Here is a 21,129-nt window from a genome sequence, read left to right on the forward strand (position 1 = left end):
TTTGGTTGGTTGGTTTGTTTTGTTTTTTTGTTTGTTTGTTTTTCGAGACAGAGTTTCTCTGTATATCCTTGGCTGTCCTGGAACTCACTCTATAGCCCAGGCTGGCCTCGAACTCAGAAATTTGCCTGCCTCTGCCTCCCGAGTGCTGGGATTAAAGGCGTGCACCCTCATGCCCAGCTCGGCTCAAGTTTTAAGAGCTTCCTTCCCATCACCTAGGAAAAAACTATCATTGGTAATCTAGTAGACAACTAAGACATACTTCCTGAATAAATAGCACAACTTCTGAACAGACCCCTATTGAAAGGATCAAACTTTCCATCAGGTGCTTCCATGGTTAAGTAAAAATCCCAAGAGACCAGCTTCATGAAGCTCCAACTCTGTGACTGACTGTTTACTCATACCAAGGGGCTTATCAAAAAGATGTGGCACAGCAGAAATATTGTTTTTCACTGTAGATGTTGCTATTTGCTATACTCACTGTAATGCCCAAGAAAATATAAAGTTAACAATGTATTAACGTACCATAATTCTTTCCCAAGCCATCTCAAGAAACCAAGAAGACTTATTTTTGTCAATAGAACCAAAATGACAAAGGCATAGCTTAGTGTAATTCTTACACTTTTAAAATTCTAGCTTTTTTCCTTCCGTTCCAAAACAAAACAAAACAAAATACCGACAGGAAGTAAAGCAAAGTGCCTTAGTCGTTTGAGCCTTTCAGAAATGTTCAGTTGGGCATTAGGGAATGCGTATGTCCCATTGTCACTCTGCTGGTTAGAGTGTTTTCTCTCTGCGGTTCTACCTCTGAGACCATGTCTGTCTGATTGCCTGGCTGTACCCTCAAGAGCGTAGGTAAGTAGGCATCCATCGTGCAATTGCACTTCATGGTCAAGCCAGTCCGCCAGAGATTCCCAGAACCATTTGTCAGGAAAGCATTCCAATTCTGTACATACCACGGGACCTCTTTCTCCAGTTTCTCCTTTCTGAGCATCACCCTGCAACAAACAACAAACTCGTCAAAATTCTTCAGCCCTGCAAGTGATTGATTGCTCAATAAAATGTGCTGTTCCTAGATAATGGGTTAACCTAATTAGAGAAGAATCTTAAGCTTTGACCATTGACATTTTTACCGTGCAATTTAAGGAAAATCACAGCTCAGATAAAGTTTGCCCTTTAAGAGTGAACCCAGATGTTCAGGGTGCATAACATACATAGATTTTTCACAACTTCAGCCACATTCCAGTTTACAACATGGTGCTTTTCTCAAGCATAGCATTGTGTTTTTCTGGAATAGGATACTCTGGCTTTTCTCCAAGAGGCTTTGAATATTTTCTAAAATGTTCCTTAAGAGAGATTGCCTGATTTCAGCAAGACTAAAAAAAATAAAGTATGGAGCACAAAATTGCAAACCAAACTAATGAAATATGAACATTGATTTATAGCCAAGTTTTTAACAACAAAAGAAGGTGTATTGGCATCAGTTGGGACCTACATAGGATAAGTAAAAATGAGAGGGTTTGTAGCATGCCCCAAAAAAGCTACAAATTCCCTCTCCTCAGCAAGCAGGCTGGTGCCAGGAATGCTCTCATTCATGTAATGTTATATATATAATTATATATATATATATATATCTTAATAACAATCTTATAAATGGGATTAAATTAAAGTTTGAATGTTTTACTTCTCTTATGTACTGCTTAATTTCTTCCCAAAATGTGAGAACCAAGTTGTCTTCGCAGCAAAGAGCAAAGGCTTCATCACACCACTATCATTAGCTATTATTATTATTTAAAGTTGCAGTTTTCATGGCTGAAAAAAAGGAAAGGAAAGGAAAGGATAGGAGGAAAGAAAGAAAGAAAGAAAGAAAGAAAGAAAGAAAGAAAGAAAGAAAGAAAGAAAGAGGGAGGGAGGGAGGAAGGAAATATTTCTTGAAACTCAAAACACCAAAAAATAAGACTGCTTGAAGTAGAAATGTTTTTCTTTGAAAAAAAACAAAAAACAAAAAAAAACAACCAGGGCTGGTGAGATGGCTTAGTGGGTAGGAGCACCCAACTGCTCTTCCAAAGGTCCCAAGTTCAAATCCCAGAAACCACATGGTGGCTCATAAACCACCCGTAACAAGATCTGACTCCCTCTTCTGGAGTGTCTGAAGACAGCTACAGTGTACTTACATATATTAAATAAATAAATCTTTTTTAAAAATCCCCTGGGTCAAACTTTCTAAAAATACAAATAGTTATTATTAAAGATGACCCTTTTGCTTAGTGTAATTTCATGTATTTACTTAATGAAAATCTCTATTTCCTCCTTTATTAACTTGATAGTCTTCTTTCTTTAAAATGGGTTACATTATTTGCCTCTTTAATTATTAGAAGCCTGATATTTTTCAGGCAGTGTAACGTTTTCATATACTACAGAAACTGACTCAATTAGCTGAATGTGGTGGCTCAGGCCTCTAACCCCAGCACTCAGGCGTCTGAGGCAAGAACACTGGCACAAATTCAAGGTCAGCCTGGGCTTTAGAGTGAGTTCCTGGTCAATCAAGGGCGAGTTGTTTAGTCAGAGCTTCTATTGATGTGTTAAAGCTCTCTGACCTAAGGGGACTTTGGGAGGGAAGGGTTTTGTTTTGTTTTGTTTTTTTCAATTTACAACTCCCTGGTCATATTCCATCACTGAGGGGAGTCTGGGCTAAAATTCAAGGCAGGAGGCAGGAACTGAAGCAGAGGCCATGGAGGAAAGCTGCTTACGTGTGGGCTTGCTACTCACAGCTGCTCAAACTGCTCTCTTCCATAATGCAGAACCACCTATCCAGGGACGGCACCTGCTATGCTACTAGCCCCATTATGCTACTAGCCCCACTATGCTACTAGCCCCACTATGCTACTAGCCCCGCTATGCTACTAGCCCCACTATGCTACTAGCCCCGCTATGCTACTAGCCCCGCTATGCTACTAGCCCCGCTATGCTACTAGCCCCGCTATGCTACTAGCCCCACTATGCTACTAGCCCCGCTATGCTACTAGCCCAGAAAGTGCACTACAGACTTGCCGATAGGTAATTGGATGGAGACATTTTTTTTCAAATAAGGTTTCTCTTCCCAGATAACTTTAACTTGTGTCAAGTTGACAAAAACAAAACAAACCAACCAGGGCAGTCTCTAAATAAATATACAAGTTTTTTTGCAAAAAAAACCAACTGTTTATTAACTTACTGGATTTCCTTTTGGTCCTCGCTCACCTTTAACACCAGGGTTTCCATGGGTACCCTAAAGGCAAATGGAGAAAAGATTATTTTTATTAAGTATCAGTTTTCTATGCTTTTGAATAATTTCTGATCAGATGCACCAAAAATAGGAGACCTTGGCGTTTTAAGCAGGCAAGCTGATATTAAATTCTGTTCATGGTAATTGTGCCGAGAACACTGCAAACCTTCTCCACACAGTCTCTGGGATTGCACAAAAGAGAGTAATATTTGTCTTCCCCGCTATGACTTCTTTCCCAATTACTTGTCAGCCATTTTCCAAACAAAATGAAACTCATTCCAAGACATTTAAAGACAGAGCGGACAGAGGCTGAGGTGGACGGCTTCTGCTCTGGGCTACTGTGGACCAGTACGACTCAGCTTGCTTGCCCGTGACCCAAAAGGTTCAGATCCTGGGGACCTGCTCCAGATATAAGAAAAGGGAACTCTTCTATCCTGTTCCAAAACCCACCAAAAAACCTTCCTTTCCTGAGAATTTGTTTTGAGGGCACTAAATAAACTGACGTAAATGATCTACTATGATGATGTGACAGTACAGTACGGTGTGATGAGGCAAAATCAATTTAGCTCCCAGTGGTGAGTTTTCTTGCCCATTATTCATGGGAATCTCTTACTGTAATAAGTTAAACAACATCTTTATAGGAAAAGAAGGCTAAATCTTCACTTTAGTTAAGTCAGCTTCTATTGATTATCATGTAATAGATACAAGTTTGTATTTTGTGAGAAATAAATTCCCAGTCTCTAATGCTTTAATTGGTAAAGTTCTTTAGAAATATATGTATATATACATATATATATATATATATATATATATATATATATATATATATATATATATATATATATATATATATATATATATATATATATTATAGATAGATAGATAGATAGAGATAGATAGATATATTTATCAAACCTGTAAAGTCTGAACCTAAGTCTCAGAGGGAAACTTGTCACACTCCCCCACACTCACACTTTCAAACACTAGCACTAGCTCAAAATGCACTTTGCAAAACCTGTTCTCCAAAGTTCCAAATTCTTAGGACAAGATTTTGAGTCACATAGATGAAGGCACACTCAGTGTCGGTGGTTTCTGACACTACTGGTAGAGGCAAATCATTATGGTGAGTTGCTAAGCGGTTGCTTCGGCTTTGCAGAATTCACCTTATTCCCCAGAGCATCCTAACCAGTTCTTCCCCACAAAGCTACAGTGGTGCTGCATCACTGGATTTCTGAGAAGGATGCAGCTTCTAGAATGGATGATGCGATTTGTTTCTAGTGAGGTAAAACAGCACCCGAACCTCCACTGTCGTACGTTAGCTCTATGTTTTTATCTCATCACTGGAAATTCTGGCTCTGGTGATCAAATAAAGAAATGACACTGAAAAGCCCCCTCTGAAAATAATTTCATCACTGTCTTCATCAACCCCAAATTGAACATAGATGTGTACTCACAGGAGGCCCTGGGTCGCCTGGCTCTCCCTTTTCACATTCACAGATCTTGTGTTCACACTGAATTAGCAAGAAACACAATATTAATTTACAGTGGAATACAGGCTATGGTAGCACGCCAAACATTAACTGTAACATGTAACTGACTGAAACTCTCTTGAAGGAAATTTCTCTCTCTATTAAATTATCCAAAGCAAACTCAGAACCAACTAAGAGCCAACTATTGAAATATTATTAAGTTTTGCCATGGTTAAATAAAATTAATGTTCTACCATGTATTTATAGAAAGAGACTGGTTAAAATAGAAAAATAATCATTTTTCTGTTGAATTTTGGATTTTCTCTTCATTCTCTTAATAACACATCACAGCCCAACATATGTAAATATTCATTTCTCCCTATTCAGCCAAAGAAAATATTATTTGAACCATATTTATATCAATTTCAAGATGCACAATTTTCTTTATCGTAACATGTCTGAAAACAGAATGAGGTGTATTAAAGCTGCCTAACAGGCTCAAACATGTCAAAGTGACTTTTTTCTCTGTGTACCTTCAAATTTTACAGGCCACACTTAACAGATGCTGTCGTTTAACCTGTGCTTTGCATGGTACCAAGTGTCTATCTAGTTCAGGAATCCTTAGCAAGCTCATAACCGCTACTAGCTGGCTCATAACCACCTGCTACTAGCTTCCTTTGTGATGTGCTCTGACTGGTAGGAAAGTAAAGGAACTTCAAGCCCAACCACCAGACAGCAGGGGACTGAACACTAGATTGATGCTGGCCAAAACCAGGAGCATCTTCCAAACCAGTGAGAGTCTGATCCATGCTTAGAATAAAAAGAATCCGTTTCAAATTAGAAACTTTGACAGTTGGGTTGCATGGATCTCTAAAATAACGTCTCAAATGACGTTCAACATTTTCCACTTTTTCTAAAAATTTCTAACCTGCAGTTGAAATATAGACACATAAAAACAAAACCACGTGGTTTCCTCAAAGCAATATAGAAACATACAAATAAAACCATGTGGCTTCCTCAGAATAAAGTAGCTCATTTCCAAAAGAATTTCAAACATGTATTTAGTCACACCTTATGTGAATCACAACATTGGTTTGCTAATCCAGGTTTTGAGAGTAATTCATAGTAATAAGGCATGTGGCGCTTACCTTCCTTTCAAATAAGACATCCTAGAAGGGGGGAGAAAAAGGAATGAAACATTAACTCAATTAATAGTTCTGCTTCCAGCCTCTTATTATCCTTAATTATTCCCTATGGGATACGCAATTTCCAAGAAGAATAGCAATTCAGCCTTTTTAACCTTGTAAAAGTAATAAAGCCAGCCACACAGCCAGCCACCCACCCAAGGAGTGCTCTCAGCCATATAATAATTGGAGCCATGAGGGGCACTAACATTCAAAATTACTCTGTGTTTCCTAGGAACTGTATCTTTGCAGCCTGTGCTTTAGCTTTCGTCTCTTTGATCAGCTCTATTCTTTCTATAATTTCGCTTCAAACTTAATTGATTGTAATGAGAAACTTCTCGCTTTTGCTCACAAAGACTTAGGAAAATAAATAATTACACATTCCCTTGTCCCCAGCCCTATACATGCTTGCATTTCACATTAAAACACTGATTTTGGAATTGGTATTTTATGAAATTATTAGTACATCTTAGAAAATTATGTTAAAACTCAAAAATAGAACATTAGGAAGGAAGAGAAAGGATTTTCCACTCAAACTTTCAAGAGCCCCAAATATGATATTCTGTTTATAAAGGTCAACATGAGAAAAGGGTGCAGCCTTCGCAACAATATTAGAAATAATACTTCGTGAAAAAATTAATAGTTTGTAACAACATGCATTATTTACATAAAAGAAAACTACATTTATAACCTAGGAGGAATTGAATGGTAAATATATACATACATATATATATATATATATATATATATATGTGTGTGTGTGTGCCACAACAAAAATATTATTACAAAAATAATTATGCATGTTGCTCTGATAAAGAAAGAGATGGGGGAGGGTAAGGAAATGTGACTTAGCTGATGTCATAACCCTGGACTGAGTCTCCCGAACACCTTCAGTGACACTTCCACTCACTTCCAAGGAGTAGTGAACAGAATGTTCTCAACACTTTGCTGCATTAATAATTTCCATGGCACTACCTATTTTTTTAATCCCACACAGGCCTCACTGTTGTCTGTAGCTCAGGGGGATGCTGCCTGACCAGAGTACAACAGATCTTGTAGGAAGATAAACATGGAAAGGAAAGAATGTATGTTAGAAGAGATGACTAGCCCTTCTAAAGAAAGAAGTCGGGAGTTAAATAGTGCCCCGTGGCTCAGTCTGAAAGGGTAGTTTATATAAGATAATGCAGAGAAATAAGGGGAAAGGTGTGGGAACATTTGCCATAAAACAGGAAGGAGCTAATGAGAAAGTCAAAGATAAACTAGAACACGTACCTTTGTGGGGGCAGTTGCCTTTAATTTCCTTCACTGTCTCTATTTTAAATCATCCTAATACCAAAGAGGGAAGAGACAGCAAAATGCCCTAAGAGGCTCTGATGACAGGGATGGAGATTTTGGACTGAGAATTAAGTGTCACCCTGAGTTTGCTTCCTGCTTTACTTACACCTAGCATGCTGTTTTCCATCAGTCACTGCAGGCAATTTTTCCCATATAGAGAGGAGGGGGGCTTTTAACCACATAGTCTCATAAGCTTTCAAATTCTAGGACTAGATATTATCTATAGACGTTAAGTGTCTTATCTAGTGCCTCAGCTAACAACTGATCTTTATATTCCTGGACATGTAAATCCTGCCCGCAAGTGGGATTCTTGTTTCTTCAAGAGCAGCAGCCCACGGAGAGAGTAGAGAGCTCAGATGTGCTGAGAGTTGCTATCCTTCTGAAGAATAGCTGGTTGAGCCTACAGAACTAAAGAGATGTTCACCTCCTGTCTATGCTGCCTGGATGGTGTCTGTATGTTTCAGTATTCGTTATAATTTATAACAGTAAAAAAAAAAAACTGGATCAATAAATGAAGTTATATTCAACAGTTAAAGTGAGCTTATTGGCATTACAATAATCCAGCATGGACATTTCCAAAAAAAAAAAAAACCTGAGCACCCTCCCACTTGAATGTATGCCCATCTGACGTATACATACACATGAAAATATTTAAAACACACGTGAAAACCTTTCTCTTGGGAAAAGAAGGGAAAGAAAAAACTTTGAGATAGTTCAGGATGTGCAACATAAGCTCTTGTAACATAAATAAAACTATAAATTTTGAAAAGCATTAAAACCAAAGAAGTCTAGTTTTGACATTATTAAAACATTTTAAAATAAGAAATATCTTTATCATTTTATGTGGGTTTTTTATTTGGAATGGTCTTACTGTGTAACCCAAGCTGGCTAGAACTCATTGTGTAGCCCAGAGTGACCTCAAAGTCATGACAATCTTTCCTTGACATCCCACATGCTAGGACTTTAGCCATGAGCCACACCGCTCTTGGCTCCTGACATTCCTAGTTTTAAAATTTATTCTTTCACCACATTTGTGCCTTTTTTTTCAGCTCTCCCTTTGAAAATTTAGTTTTATTTCATTATATTTATCTTTAGCACCTTAAAAATATAAAAGGCAATTTTTGCAGTTCATTTGTTTTTACATTTTCTGAAACTTATGTTTCTATAGAAACAGAAATGGACCCAAGAGTCATAATAGATAAGATTGTTTCGAACAAAGAACAAAGCTTCATCCCAAAGGGCACTTACAGTCAGAAGCTTTGGGAGTGGGGACAACACACTGAAGGCAGTGTAGGAAGTCTTAAGCAAGGAGAGTGGGAGTCAGTAATAGTTTCTTGGAATAGGTGGGGCTGTCTGGGTGATTCTGAAGAAAGGAATGAAAGGGACCAACTAACACCCAGATGGTATGCTGCTCCATATGTCAAAGTTTGTGGGCAATAAGACAAAGACGGCAGTGAGAAGGGATATCCCAAGGGAGAGGGCAGAAGGGTCCAGTGGATGGGGCTGGCTGCCTGGGAGTGGGATTTCTATCCATGAGGAGGAGGTTGGCTGTGTGGGCAACTGGGAAAGCACAGGGTCATGGGGGGAGGGTGTCTTCAAAGGCAGTCTACAAATTTCAGTTTGAGTTATGGCTTGTAAGTCCTGTTCAAATTTGAATTTCAGTGAGAAGACTAGATAGAGAAATGTCCTCACTAAAATAAAAGAAGTACACTGTGTCAGTGGGTTCAGAATTGTATAATGGGATAGTGATCAAATTAGAAGGCTGGAGGGGAGCGGCTAATTTTGTGAATGAGTACAAGGCCAATGCTATAAAAGGTAGTAGAGGAAATAATGAAGAATTGACAAAGTTATTAATATCATAACTAATGGGGTGGGAGCAAAAGCCAGCAAGCTCTGTAATAACAACAAAAGCCTTTGCAATTTAACTTAGGAGCAAAATTTGCCACTACAAAATCTGAAACAGGTCAGAAATAAACTTTAAAAAAAAAAAAAAAATGAAGCCTGGAAAAGATAGGAAGTGACCACAACTAATGAAGAAAAAGCATATGATTCCATTAATCCTTATGTGGTAAAGAGTATGCCTTAAATTCATGTTCTTAAAGAATGTCCAGAAAAAGAAATTTTAATTTAGCCTCAACCTTTACTTCCAGATTTATTTACTTATTTTTATTATTTTTTTAATTTTTTACTGGTTTTTTTTCAAAACAGGGTTTCTCTCTGTAGCCCTGTCCTGGAACTCACTCTGTAGGCCAGGCTGGCCTTGAACTCAGAAATCCGCCTGCCTCTGCCTCCCAAGTGCTGGGATTAAAGGCGTGCGCCACCACGCCCGGCTCTAGATTTTTAAATATTAACTTTTATACTGTCTTATTCTTCTAAAGGACTTAGTAAAGTATCTAGAACACTTAGACTGAATTTGTTTCACATGTAAATTACAATAAACTTAACAATAAGATACTCTGCACATCCCTTCAATAGGAATCACTACACCCACCCTGTTTGATATTTTAGAGCTGAAATGTTTCTTCTTTTTTTTTTTCTTTTTTCTTTTTTTGAAATGTTTCTTCTTAGAGGCTCTTACATGATACTTCCTATGAAAGGTACTAAGGGATTTATTAATCTCAATTCCTGAAAAAAAAAATCTACTTATTCTGGACAATTGTGTCCAGTAAAGCCAACTAAACTGAGCATTGCAATAAAAATGAGTAGGCTGCTGACCTCTGCGAAATAACCTAAATTCATTTCAAAATTAGTACTTTCAGTATAAGGATCCAAACACGGATGGGCACATACGATATGGGTTTATTTCTGTAGAATGGTATGAAGTGTATAGTAATCCAGAGTGGTGAAAGTCAGATCCGGAGCTCTGGGACCGGGGAAGGGGGAAGAGTGGTCACAAGGAAGTTTGAGTAGGCATTTGTAAGTGATGGAAATGTCTACATTCTAACTATGTTGATGGTTACATGACAATGTGTACCTGTCCAAACCCATGGAATTGTGTGCTTTAATGCATTTCTGTTCTGAAATCATGCCTACATTTTTTTTTAAGATTTATTTATTTATTATATGTAAGTACACTGTAGCTGTCTTCAGACACTCCAGAAGAGGGCATCAGATATTGTTACGGATGGTTATGAGCCACCATGTGGTTGCTGGGATTTGAACTCCGGACCTTCGTAAGAGCAGTCGGGTGCTCTTACCCACTGAGCCACCTCACCAGCCCGTGATGCCTACATTTTTAAAAAGCCTAACCACATAAGAATTTCAATATAAAAAGTTAAAATGCCAGCTAAGAATGTAATTAGATGAGGAATTTTCTCAAGGATCTGGTAAAAAAAAAAAAAAAAAAAATCCAGTCCTGCTTTATAGAGAGGGGTGATGGATGTTGGTGTGCTTTTCTTTCAAAAGCTGAATAGCACTATGGACCTGGAATGCATCTGGAAAGCAGTGTCTCCCTGTCAAGGGAGGGTTATTCCCAGAAGTGACATCTGAACAAACAAGCTGAAGTCACAGGGTGCTCAGGAAGTAGAGTCTCATTGGTCATCTGCTTCCCCAGAATCTGTCCTAGCCCTAGTCCACTGCCAAGAGCGCCTATCCTCAGCTGGGCAGGGATCTCAGCCAGGGTGGATCTAGACGGAGTAGCAACATCCTGCGCCTGAACACCTGGCCAAACAAGGAGATGTCTGCTCTATGCCTTCTGGAGTCAGCTCTTCTCACACCAGCGATGAAGAGGGGGAAGCAATGACAAGCTACTAAATGTTAACCTTCAGAGGGTTCCCTTTGTACATGACGGAAGGCTGAGAGGTGTGGTGCCTTGAGTCAAGGGCACAGACCAGACTAGGGATTGCACGTTAAGTTTCATGTGAAATGCCTGCTCTCAATGAGACTCACCTGGGAACTGTGGGCTGGGCAGTGATCTCCAACTCCAGTCTAAATTGGCTCACTCCTATTAAGGATTACCCTCATTTAGTTAACAAAATAGTTTCTTCCTTTCTTAGATTGCTTTGTCAAGCAATAGGAAAAGTAATATAGACAGGCATGTAATGTATAAGAAATAAACACAGAAATACATTAAATTTTAAAGGACTATGACATGGAAATAGGTAAAATGGTCAAAGGTAATCATGCAAATGGGAGATAAGAAAGGATAAAGGTAAAACAGATAAGGCAGACCACAGATTGATAACCAGATAAATGTAAGTCAACAATGTATGGTATTTTAGGATAAGTAAACAGTAGACTATGGTGTGTGCTTTAAAAGCAATCTTTCCAAATCCTCAGGGTGTGACAAACTTAGGGATGTAGCTTCAAGGAACGAACTTCTCATATTCCCAGTAGATTGTCAAGATAGTGGAAAAAATCCAGAAATATTCATGTTCTGCATCCAATGGGAATCCTACTTTATCAACATTTTATATCTACTCTTAAATAACTACAATATGACTATACAGAAAGGAATATCTAGGTACCTACCAGGCGGTCCCGAATTTTGTCTTCAAGTGTTGGGTCGCTCAATAATAGAACAGGTTCATTGGAAGAATCCCCAGATATCAAACGAAGTTTGGCTTCATTGACCACAGTGGAAAGTCCAATAGTGATGAATGATATTCCCAAAATTCTAGCATCTTCAGAGACACTTTGGACATCTGGGCTCTTGGGATGATCGATGCCATCAGTCATCAGCAAAGCCACCTTCACACCATCTTTACGCCCTTCTCTTTTAAGTAGCCTTGTGGCATTGGAGATGGCATAATAAGAAAATGTACCTTGCCCAATTAAATTCAAAGACTTGACCCTCTGCTTAAATGTCTGGAGATCCTTCCAAGAAGACAAGGATGGATCAATCTGGACCGAGCTGCTAAACTGAAGGGCTGCCAACTTGATGTCATATTTTAATGAACGGCCAGGAGTCAACTGGAAAAGCTTCTCACTCAATCTGTCCACAAAATCTTTCTGATTATCAAAGAGTACAATTTTGGAGCTTTCAGAGCTGTCCAAGATAAAGACAACATCTATGAAGCAAATGGCATCTGAAAGAAAACACAAAGGTTATACCACTTAAAGCATTAAAAAAAGAAAGTGCAGCATATTTTTAAAAGTAAACAAATACTAGGCAAAGGTGTCAAAAGGTAAATCAAAAAAAAAATGTCTAACACTTGAATTACGTCATATTAGTACCTTGAAACCAAATGAGAAAATGTGTCTGCATTCATCATGGGAACAATAATGGGAAAAGAAACTTAAGTTGAAAATGAATTCTAGATCGGTTTCTTAATAGCTGACTTGTCTCTAGCCTTAAATATGTCTTTTAAGTGGTCTGATTTACAAGTGAAGTTAAAGTGAAATAAAGTGTTCTGAAAATCTCTGAGATGGTCTAAATATTTAGGGCTTATTACTACAATGGTATAAGTTTATCAAGCAGAATATCACATGTATAGCTGCATATGGTTTGCTATTTAAACCAAACACTTTTAAAATCTTATGTTAGTGATTTCACAGGCTAAAACTAAAACTTTTTTTAAAAAATACTTTCTTATTTTTTTTTTACCCTGGAAGTCATTTTTCCTTGCAAGTGTGTTTGGCTTTGGTCCTTTCTTTCTTTGTCCATATACTGCTTGAGTCACAAAAGCTGGCAAAAGCAGGAGACAGAAGGCAACGTCTCTTCTCCTCATTATGGTAGATGGTAAAAATTCATCTGCCTGGTAACACCTTGAAATGGAAAATTCAGTTATAAATACTTCCATAAAAGGTAATATTTATCTTTTCTCTTTTATTGAAAATAATTTTTCTCATTTCTTGATTACAGTGTCTCCTCCCTCTATTCTTCCCATTCCTTCTCCATCTCCCTTCCCACCCAGATCCCTTACTGTCTCTCATTAGAAAACAAGAAGGTGGGTTGAAAAGATGACTCAGAGCTCAAGAGCACTGAGTGCTCTTCCAGAGGTCCTGAGTTCCATTCCCATCAACCATATGGCATTTCACAACCATCTGTAATGGGATCCAATACCCTCTTCTGGTAGGTCTAAAGAGAGTGACAGTCTAAATAAATAAACAAGTCTTTAAAGAAAAGAAAGAAAAGAAAAAGAAAAGGAAAACAAGCAGGTTTCTAAGGAATTGTAATGTGATGAAAAAAGAGCCCAAGAGAAGGCACAAAAAACTGAGACCCATTTGTACACTCTAGACTCCCATAAAAACACCAACTGGAAGTCATAATATATACATAAGTTACCTGTTAGGTGAGAGACAGAGAGAGAGAGAAAGAGAGAGGAGAGAGAGAGAGGGGGGGAGAGAAGAGAAAGAGAGAGAATAAATTAATTAATTAACTAATTAAATGTAAATAAATAGTCTCAAGCCTGTAAAGTCAAAAGCTGTGATATGGGCCAACAACATGGTACAGGGGTTAAGGTAAGGAACTTGACACCAATCATGGTGACCTGACTTTGATTCTCTAGGACCCGAATGTGTAAGAAGAGAACTAACCTTTGACCTTTACACAAACACACACACACACACACACATATATTCACATACACACAAACACATACACACCATGACTCACTCAAACGCATGGAGTAAGGAGAGAGCTATCTTCAGAAAGTTATCCTCTGAACTTTACACACACACACACACACACACACACACTGACTCACTCAAACACAAACACATACACATATACTCACTCACACATACTCACACTCACACACATTCACATTTCAAGTAAAATACTCACACTGAGATTTTTCTAACCTAAGCAAGTCATGGCACCATACCAAACATTTCTTAGTAAACATCCACTTCTATTGGAATAGTTGTAGTTAAGCAGCACTACTTCCTATATTACAGAGAGCTGCGAATAGGGAATGCCACTGATCAATTTCTCAGTCCACACTGTTCCAGGACTATGCTTCCATCTCAGTACCTGCTTTATCATTTCCAGATCCCTCAGAGTGAATTCAAATAACTGCATGCTTGTTATACTCATTTTCATTATGACTGATTCTTGGCAAAGCCAACTCTTCCTTGGGTCACCCAGAACCACTATGTGTTCAGGCTTACTGTGATGCACACAGCATCAATGAATTTAAAAGTCAAGTTAGACCGAAGTGGATGCTCATAGCCAGCTATTGGATGGAACACAGGGTTCCCAATAGAGGAGCTAGAGAAAGTACCCAAGGANCTGAAGGGGNCTGCAACCCTNTAGGTGGAACAACAATATGAACTAACCAGTACCCCCNGAGCTTGTGTCTCTAGCTNCANATGTAGCAGAAGATGGCCTAATCGGCCATCATTGGGAATAGAGGCCCCTTGGTCTTGCAAACTTTATATGACCCAGCACANGGGAAGGCCTGNGCCAAGTAGTGGGAGTGGGTGGGTAGGGGAGCAGGGGCGGGGGGGGGGGAGGTGTATAGGGAACTTTTGGGATAGCATTTGAAATGTAAATAAAGAAAATTAAGAAAATTAAAAAGATTAAAAAATAAAATAAAAGTCAAGTTAGAATAGAATTCCTCCTCAGCTTTCCATAACTCCTTTCTCTTTTCCCTTTTCTCTTGCTTTGGAAAGTTTCTCCTCATCAGGTTCCACAGTAGAACTGCATATCTAATGAATAAAAATTAATTTGACTACAAAACCCACTAGACTTGCTTAAAAGCAACTTCCAAGCAAAATGGGAAAAGATTTGAAGTCAGAGGCCCACCCCTTTAACCCAGTGAAACTGTTTTTTTCTATGTAAACAATAAAAAACCACTAATTCTATATTAAAACTCTCAGTCATCTGTATCAGTTCAATATGCCCAGCTGCACACACAGTGATGTTTAAATCCACAGAATTTCCTGACAAAAGGAGACTGATATGTTGCTAGCTCAGGACACCCAAGGGAACAGGAACAAAAGGTTTATTTAGAATTGACAATCCGCGTGGTTTCCCCGAGTGCTTGCCTCCTTCGCCTGCATTAACTCCACAAGGTCTGGAAAAGGAATCACATTTTCCTCCTTTTGGCACCTTGCCATCAGAAAATGTGAACTGGAAATTCATGGCCATGGTTTTTCCAGACTTTTCAATAGAGGGTGGGAATACATGCGACGGCAGTGATGGGTGAGCTGGGAGACTGACTTCTTTCAGACAGGCAGATGGATTAAACCCCGCAAAGAAGCAAATCTGTTAGGCAGGAGAGAGAACGCGACTGCTGGCTTCAGGCCACTGTTTCTTCCTCAAATAGCAGGCAGCAGGAAGCTTATTAACAGAACTTCACTCCCGTGTGAACAAGCACCTGTGCTGGCGCATGTGCTGAGAGCAATTGTCTAAATGTCAACCAAGCTCTCGACCAGGTAAACTAAGATGTGAAGAGGGTAGTCGAAGCAAAAAAACAAAAACAAAACCCCACTAGAACTGGGCTAAGGAAATAGAACACAGAAATGCCACCTCTGTGTTAACCAACATGAAAGAGCTGCTTCTTTAATTCGGAAGCTTAATGAAAAGATAAAGTCCCCGTAGACACACACAGCTGCTGCTGCTGCATTTTCAGAGGGAAAAACAAATATACAGGTGTTTTCTCTTTCTTGCACCCATACCAAGAGAAACATCTCAGACATTCTGGACCTAAGAGTCTAGGGGAAAGAAACGTGAGGACTTTGGAACTATTGGCTTCAAATAACGCCTTATTCTCCCTTAAAACAGAGAACTGAATGTGTAGTTTTCTTGCCTCAGAGGACTGAACGTAATCCTCATGTGTATAATAGTCACTGACGCCACTCAAGCACAGCAATAATCTGTGTTGTGGTTTCTTCTGAGGCTGTTGATTAGACACCTGACACAAAGCTGTCTGCTTCCCTGTGGGGTCCGCGGGGAATCCTCTTGTCCTCTCTGCTCTATTTTCCTCTCTCTACCTTTTCCATTCTCTTATCTCCCTGAACTCCCTGACTCTGTTAGACACTGTGAGAGCCCATCTACTTCTAACCACTTTAAGCGGGTCCTATTGCCTGAGTTCTTAATAGTTCTTACCTTTTAAAAAGATGTACAAATGATTTAAAGAGATAGAGAGTACAGTTAGTTAAATGAAAGAAATAAAAACCTCTATGCCAATATGGCTATGCCTAAATTTTATTTAAAATGTAGCTCTTTTGACAAATGCTGCATTTTGAAATTTTACCTAAAACTTATTTCAAGTCAATTAACAGGGTCACTACATTCAAGAGACTATATTGTATAATTTTTCAGAAATAAAACAATTTTTAGTAGATTTTTAATAATTTTACCTCAGTATTTGCATTTTCCTGGTTTCTACGTGAAGACAAAATGATTGGATACTTTTTATTCAAATTTCTAAATTAGCCAAATGCTAAAATATCCTAAAAATGAATCCTGAATTGTAGAAATCCATTTCAAATTTTTAAAAAGTTCCCCCCAAAGATATTAACATTATTGTGCTACAGTTTAATAGACTGTAAATTTAGAATAAAATTTGCAAAATGAAAAGTTAAATACCTTTAATATTTCATTTTAAATTTACATATTTAGCCATTATTCGTGTTTATCTAAAAGTTGGTTTTAAGTCTCAGCAGAGGGCAAAGATTTTAATAAGCTTCCTTCACATGACAAAAACATCAGCCAGTTATCCTTGCACAGTTCCTAGATGGAGTTTAGGGATTAAAACCAAGCAGCGCTGTCTTACCTTAGGAAGTCTGTCAGACAGGAAAGAGAACCGTGTAGCAGATGCCCACAGCGAGGTCTATTACTAAATAGAATTAGCTATTTGATATTGTTCGGTACTCTGGGAAATAATTATCTCTGCTTTTGAATTTCTTTCTTTTTTTTTTTTTTTTTTGCAATCTCTTATTCTTGTTTACTTGAGTGGTCAGGCATTTGGCCAAGGTGCAAGATCTGGGTGGGATCAGTAAGCAACTTAAAGGAGCAGCATCCCTTTAGAGAATAAGTTTTCCAGGCTGCTGTCCTGAAGAAAAAAAGAAAAGAAAGAAGAAAGTGAGCAAATTTTTTACATTGTAAGTGTCGATTGACAATCTGCCTGTGTTTCTTACACTATACCCTTGGTTTGATGTCTGTCTTTCTCTTTGCCAGGGTTTGCTCTCTAAGACACCGGTTAGAATAGCAAGCACACTGGAGTCATACAAACGACAGCAGACTCAGATTCAAAATCTTTTTAAGAAAATGAGCAGATTAATAATTCCTGAAGTTGGATAATGAGTATGTAGCTGTTAGTCATTCTAGTCTTTCTACTTCTGATTCTTGAAAAACTTTTTATAACAGAAAGCTTAGGTAATATTTAGGGTTAGTTGAGTTCTGGCTCTACTCCCTAACCTCTATGAGAGCTTTGCTCTCCCATGTAGGAATGAGGCAGAGCTTCATCTGTTATGGTGTTTTCTAATGGTAACTGGGGGAAAACCTAAACAAGTTCTCCTGCTTTGTTGCTTTTAGCTGATTTTAAATATCACTGACTGGAGATGACAGACTCTCCCACTGACTGGAAGGTGCTGGAGTTGTCACCACTGACTGGAGCCATCTAGCAGGCTACAACTGTTCTATGAAAAGTTGCATTTCACTATCTTTTCTAGTGACAGTTGCCTTTCCACCTCCCCAGGGGACCGTTTTTTCCCGTGTTCTCAGATTAAAGATACCTTTTAGAATCTGACGGGGCACAACTTTGATCCCAGCACTTTTGAGGCGGAGGCAGATGGGTCTCTGAGTTTGAGGCCAGCCTTGAACTTAAAGGTGTATACCACCATGCCCAGCCAACACAAGACTTTCTAATAATTACCTTTTTCCTACATGTAAAGAAGCTAGGCACACCAGAAGAAGGCTTCAGATCCCATTACAGGTGGTTGTGAGTCACCATGTGGTTGCTGGGAATTGAACTCACGACCTCTGGCAGCACAGTCAGTGCTCTTAACCAACAAGCCAGAACAACAATATCAACCAACTAGACCCCCACCCCCCCCTTAAGACTCCCAGGGACTAAACCAACAATGAAAGAGTACACATGGAGGGACCCATGGCTCCAGCTGCATATGTACCAGAGGATGGCCTTGTCTGGAATCGCTGGGAAGAGAAGCCCTGGGTCCTGTGAAAGCTTGATGCCCCAGGGTAGGGGAATGATAGAACTGTGGGGCAGGAGTGGGTGGGTGGGGGAACACCCTCGTGGAAGCAGGGGGAGGAGTGGTAGAGTGGTGGGTTTTCAGAATTGAAACCAGGAAAAGGGATAACATTTGAAATGTAAATAAAATAACTGAAAATAAATAAATTAAATAAATAAATAAATAAATAAATAAAGTCAGGACATCTAGTGACCCTGCCAGGATATAGCAGTTTGTGCATTAGGAAAAGCAGACCACTTAAGTTTGTAACTATTTTGGTACCCACCTATCTGACATACCTACCTGAACCTTTCACCTTCAGGCCCTAAGCAAAACGGATTTTGCTAGTGCTAGCCCCCGTCTTTGGAATGCTGGGTTTCCTAATAGAACTTTTTCCTTGCCTAAATACTTGCCTTCACATCAATGGCCTTTTCAAGTAACTGGAAAAAAACTTGGATTTGTCATTATTTATAGTTTTATTTGTTTTATTTACAGTGGTTGATATTCTGAGATGTCTATCCCAGAAGGGGGTCTTCGTGGCTGGCCCTTCGTCTTTTATTCTTATTTTCTAACTTATGCGCTCAGTCCATGGTGAATCAACCTTACTGCTCTACAAATGACAGACACCTCTGTATAGGCTTCCTCTGAGATCCATAAAAGCATGATTATTGGGGAAGGCAATACATGTGTTGTTACAATTATTTAAAATACTTTTCTTATTAATTTCATTCATTATTTTATGTGGGTCTACATGAGATGGGGTGTGTGCATGCCACAGCATATAATTTAAAAGTCAGAAAATAGCGTCATAGGATTGGTTCTTTCCTTCTATCTTTTCATGGCTTCTAAGGATAAAAACCCAGGCTGTCGGGCTTAGGCTACATTCTGAGAATTTATCTTCTGAGCCATAATTCAGATCCTATAGTTACCATTTTTTAGGGTGGATGACATTTTAACATTATTGACGCAATAACAAAATAACAATAACAACCTCTCAAGATCAGCAAGCACGTGTCAGTCAAAATACTGAGTGTTTCACATACATTTCACTAGCTGCACTCCACAGACATGAATCTGAACATCATGGGAGTGGAGAGGGATTGAGTATCTTTTATCCTCCTGATGTGACTGTCTCCAAAGCTCAGTTCTTCCATCTGCTAGCCTAGGTCTAGTCCTGGAAGCTTCTGACCTGTGTGCAATCTTATCTAGGCCTAGAATGTTTTCATTCTCTGGGACTTGCTGTTGAATGAGCTCACCCTTTGTTCTTTCTGAACTCTGACTGGCTACTTCAGCTCAGCTCATCTGACTCAAAACTCCTCTCTAAGCTGACTGATTCAATCTGGCTTCTTTCATTTTCTTCTGAATTGTCCTGCTTGGCCTCATACTAACTCTGGCAATCTGTTCTAATCTTCGGTCTCCTCATTCTCTGGCTTGTTCTGTCTTCACCTGTGTCTAGCTTGTTTTCTCTCTGCAACATGTCTTTAAACAACTGTCCTTGTAAAACTTCCACCTCTGGTTTCTACAATGCTCTCTCTTAAGTAGCTTCCCTTTTCTCTTTTCTTGTGAGAGTTCGGCATATCCTATCCTGTCAAGTCTTTCTCTGATTTGTTACTCTGCCACTTAGACTTCACTTTTCAACATGGGTTCTTCATTCTACTAACTAACTAACTAACTAACTAACTTTACCTTTATTGTTTGTGATTAAAGATGTGTACTAAGAGTGTTTCTGTATTTCAGCCTCAGGAATTAAAGATGTGGGCTAAGGCTGTGCTACAAAAGCAGAAACAGGTTTTACAGTAAATCACACAATCTCAGGGCTCACAATGGGATCAAATATCCTGCAACACTAAAGTAGTGATTAGCAGAGATTCTCAAGAGCCTGCATGGGTAGAGGTAAGAAAGTTCACATATTTATGAATGACAACAAGAGTAATTTTTGTGGTGACAGAATGGCTGCATCATGACTATCAATGACAATACCTTGACTGCTGTGGCATTGTAAGTGCTTCAGGATGCTGCCAACTGGGGAATGTTGAGTTAAGAACAGACTGCATGGCACTACAGCATTATCATCATCATTATTATTATTATTATTATTATTGTTGTTGTTGTTAATTTAGAATTATATGTGACTCTACATACAATTTCTTCTTTAAAGAAGAATTATTAATAAAATTATTAATAAGAATATTATTAATAATTATTAATTAAGAATTATTATAAAGAGATAATCTTTCAATTATTTCTTCATTAAAAATAATTTAAGATGAACAGGAAATAAGTTTTTCAAAATTAAAAATAAAAAGAGGTTTGAAGAGGCGGCTGAGTGAGTACAGAGTGTGTGAATCTGGATTGCATCCTCAGAGTCTCTGCAAAGGACATGTCTGTACTATCAATGCAGGACTGGTAGGGGGATACAGGAGGGCTCCTGGGACACATTACCCAGCTAAACTAGCCAATCAGTGAGCTTCAGGTTTAGAGAGAGTTCTTACTTCAAAAACTAAAATAGAATGCAGTTGAGAAAGGCATACAACAGCAAGACCTGGCCTCCATATGCATGGCTGCATGCACACACGTGTGACTGTGTACCTACATGTACATGCAAGAAAAACATAAAAGAAAAATCCAGGTTTTGCAGACATTGAGACCATAAAAGTGTCATAGCCGGGCGGTGGTGGCGCGCACCTTTAATCCCAGCACTTGGGAGGCATAGGCAGGTGGATTTCTGAGTTCAAGGCCAGCCTGGTCTACAAAGTGAGTTCCAGGACAGCCAGGGCTATACAGAGAAACCCTGTCTCAA

At 38.8% G+C, this 21,129-nt stretch overlaps 1 protein-coding gene across 1 annotated transcript in view; it reads right to left on the reverse strand.

Moving 5' to 3' along the window:
• Col28a1 (collagen type XXVIII alpha 1 chain) overlaps positions 1-12,947 on the reverse strand; it is a 173,094-nt gene extending 160,147 nt beyond the window's left edge. Inside the window, exons 1-6 of the mRNA XM_021191488.1 lie at positions 12,793-12,947; positions 11,718-12,274; positions 5,877-5,897; positions 4,714-4,770; positions 3,209-3,262; positions 951-992 (exon numbers count right to left, since the gene is read on the reverse strand). Of these exons, the coding sequence (XP_021047147.1) occupies positions 951-992; positions 3,209-3,262; positions 4,714-4,770; positions 5,877-5,897; positions 11,718-12,274; positions 12,793-12,916 (855 nt within the window). The 5' untranslated portion in view covers positions 12,917-12,947. The remainder of the gene's footprint in view (positions 1-950; positions 993-3,208; positions 3,263-4,713; positions 4,771-5,876; positions 5,898-11,717; positions 12,275-12,792) is intronic.
• Between the last annotated feature and the right edge of the window lie 8,182 nt (positions 12,948-21,129).

The sequence above is a fragment of the Mus pahari genome, chromosome 2 (assembly GCF_900095145.1).
Source record: "Mus pahari chromosome 2, PAHARI_EIJ_v1.1, whole genome shotgun sequence".
Classification (NCBI taxonomy): domain Eukaryota; kingdom Metazoa; phylum Chordata; class Mammalia; order Rodentia; family Muridae; genus Mus; species Mus pahari.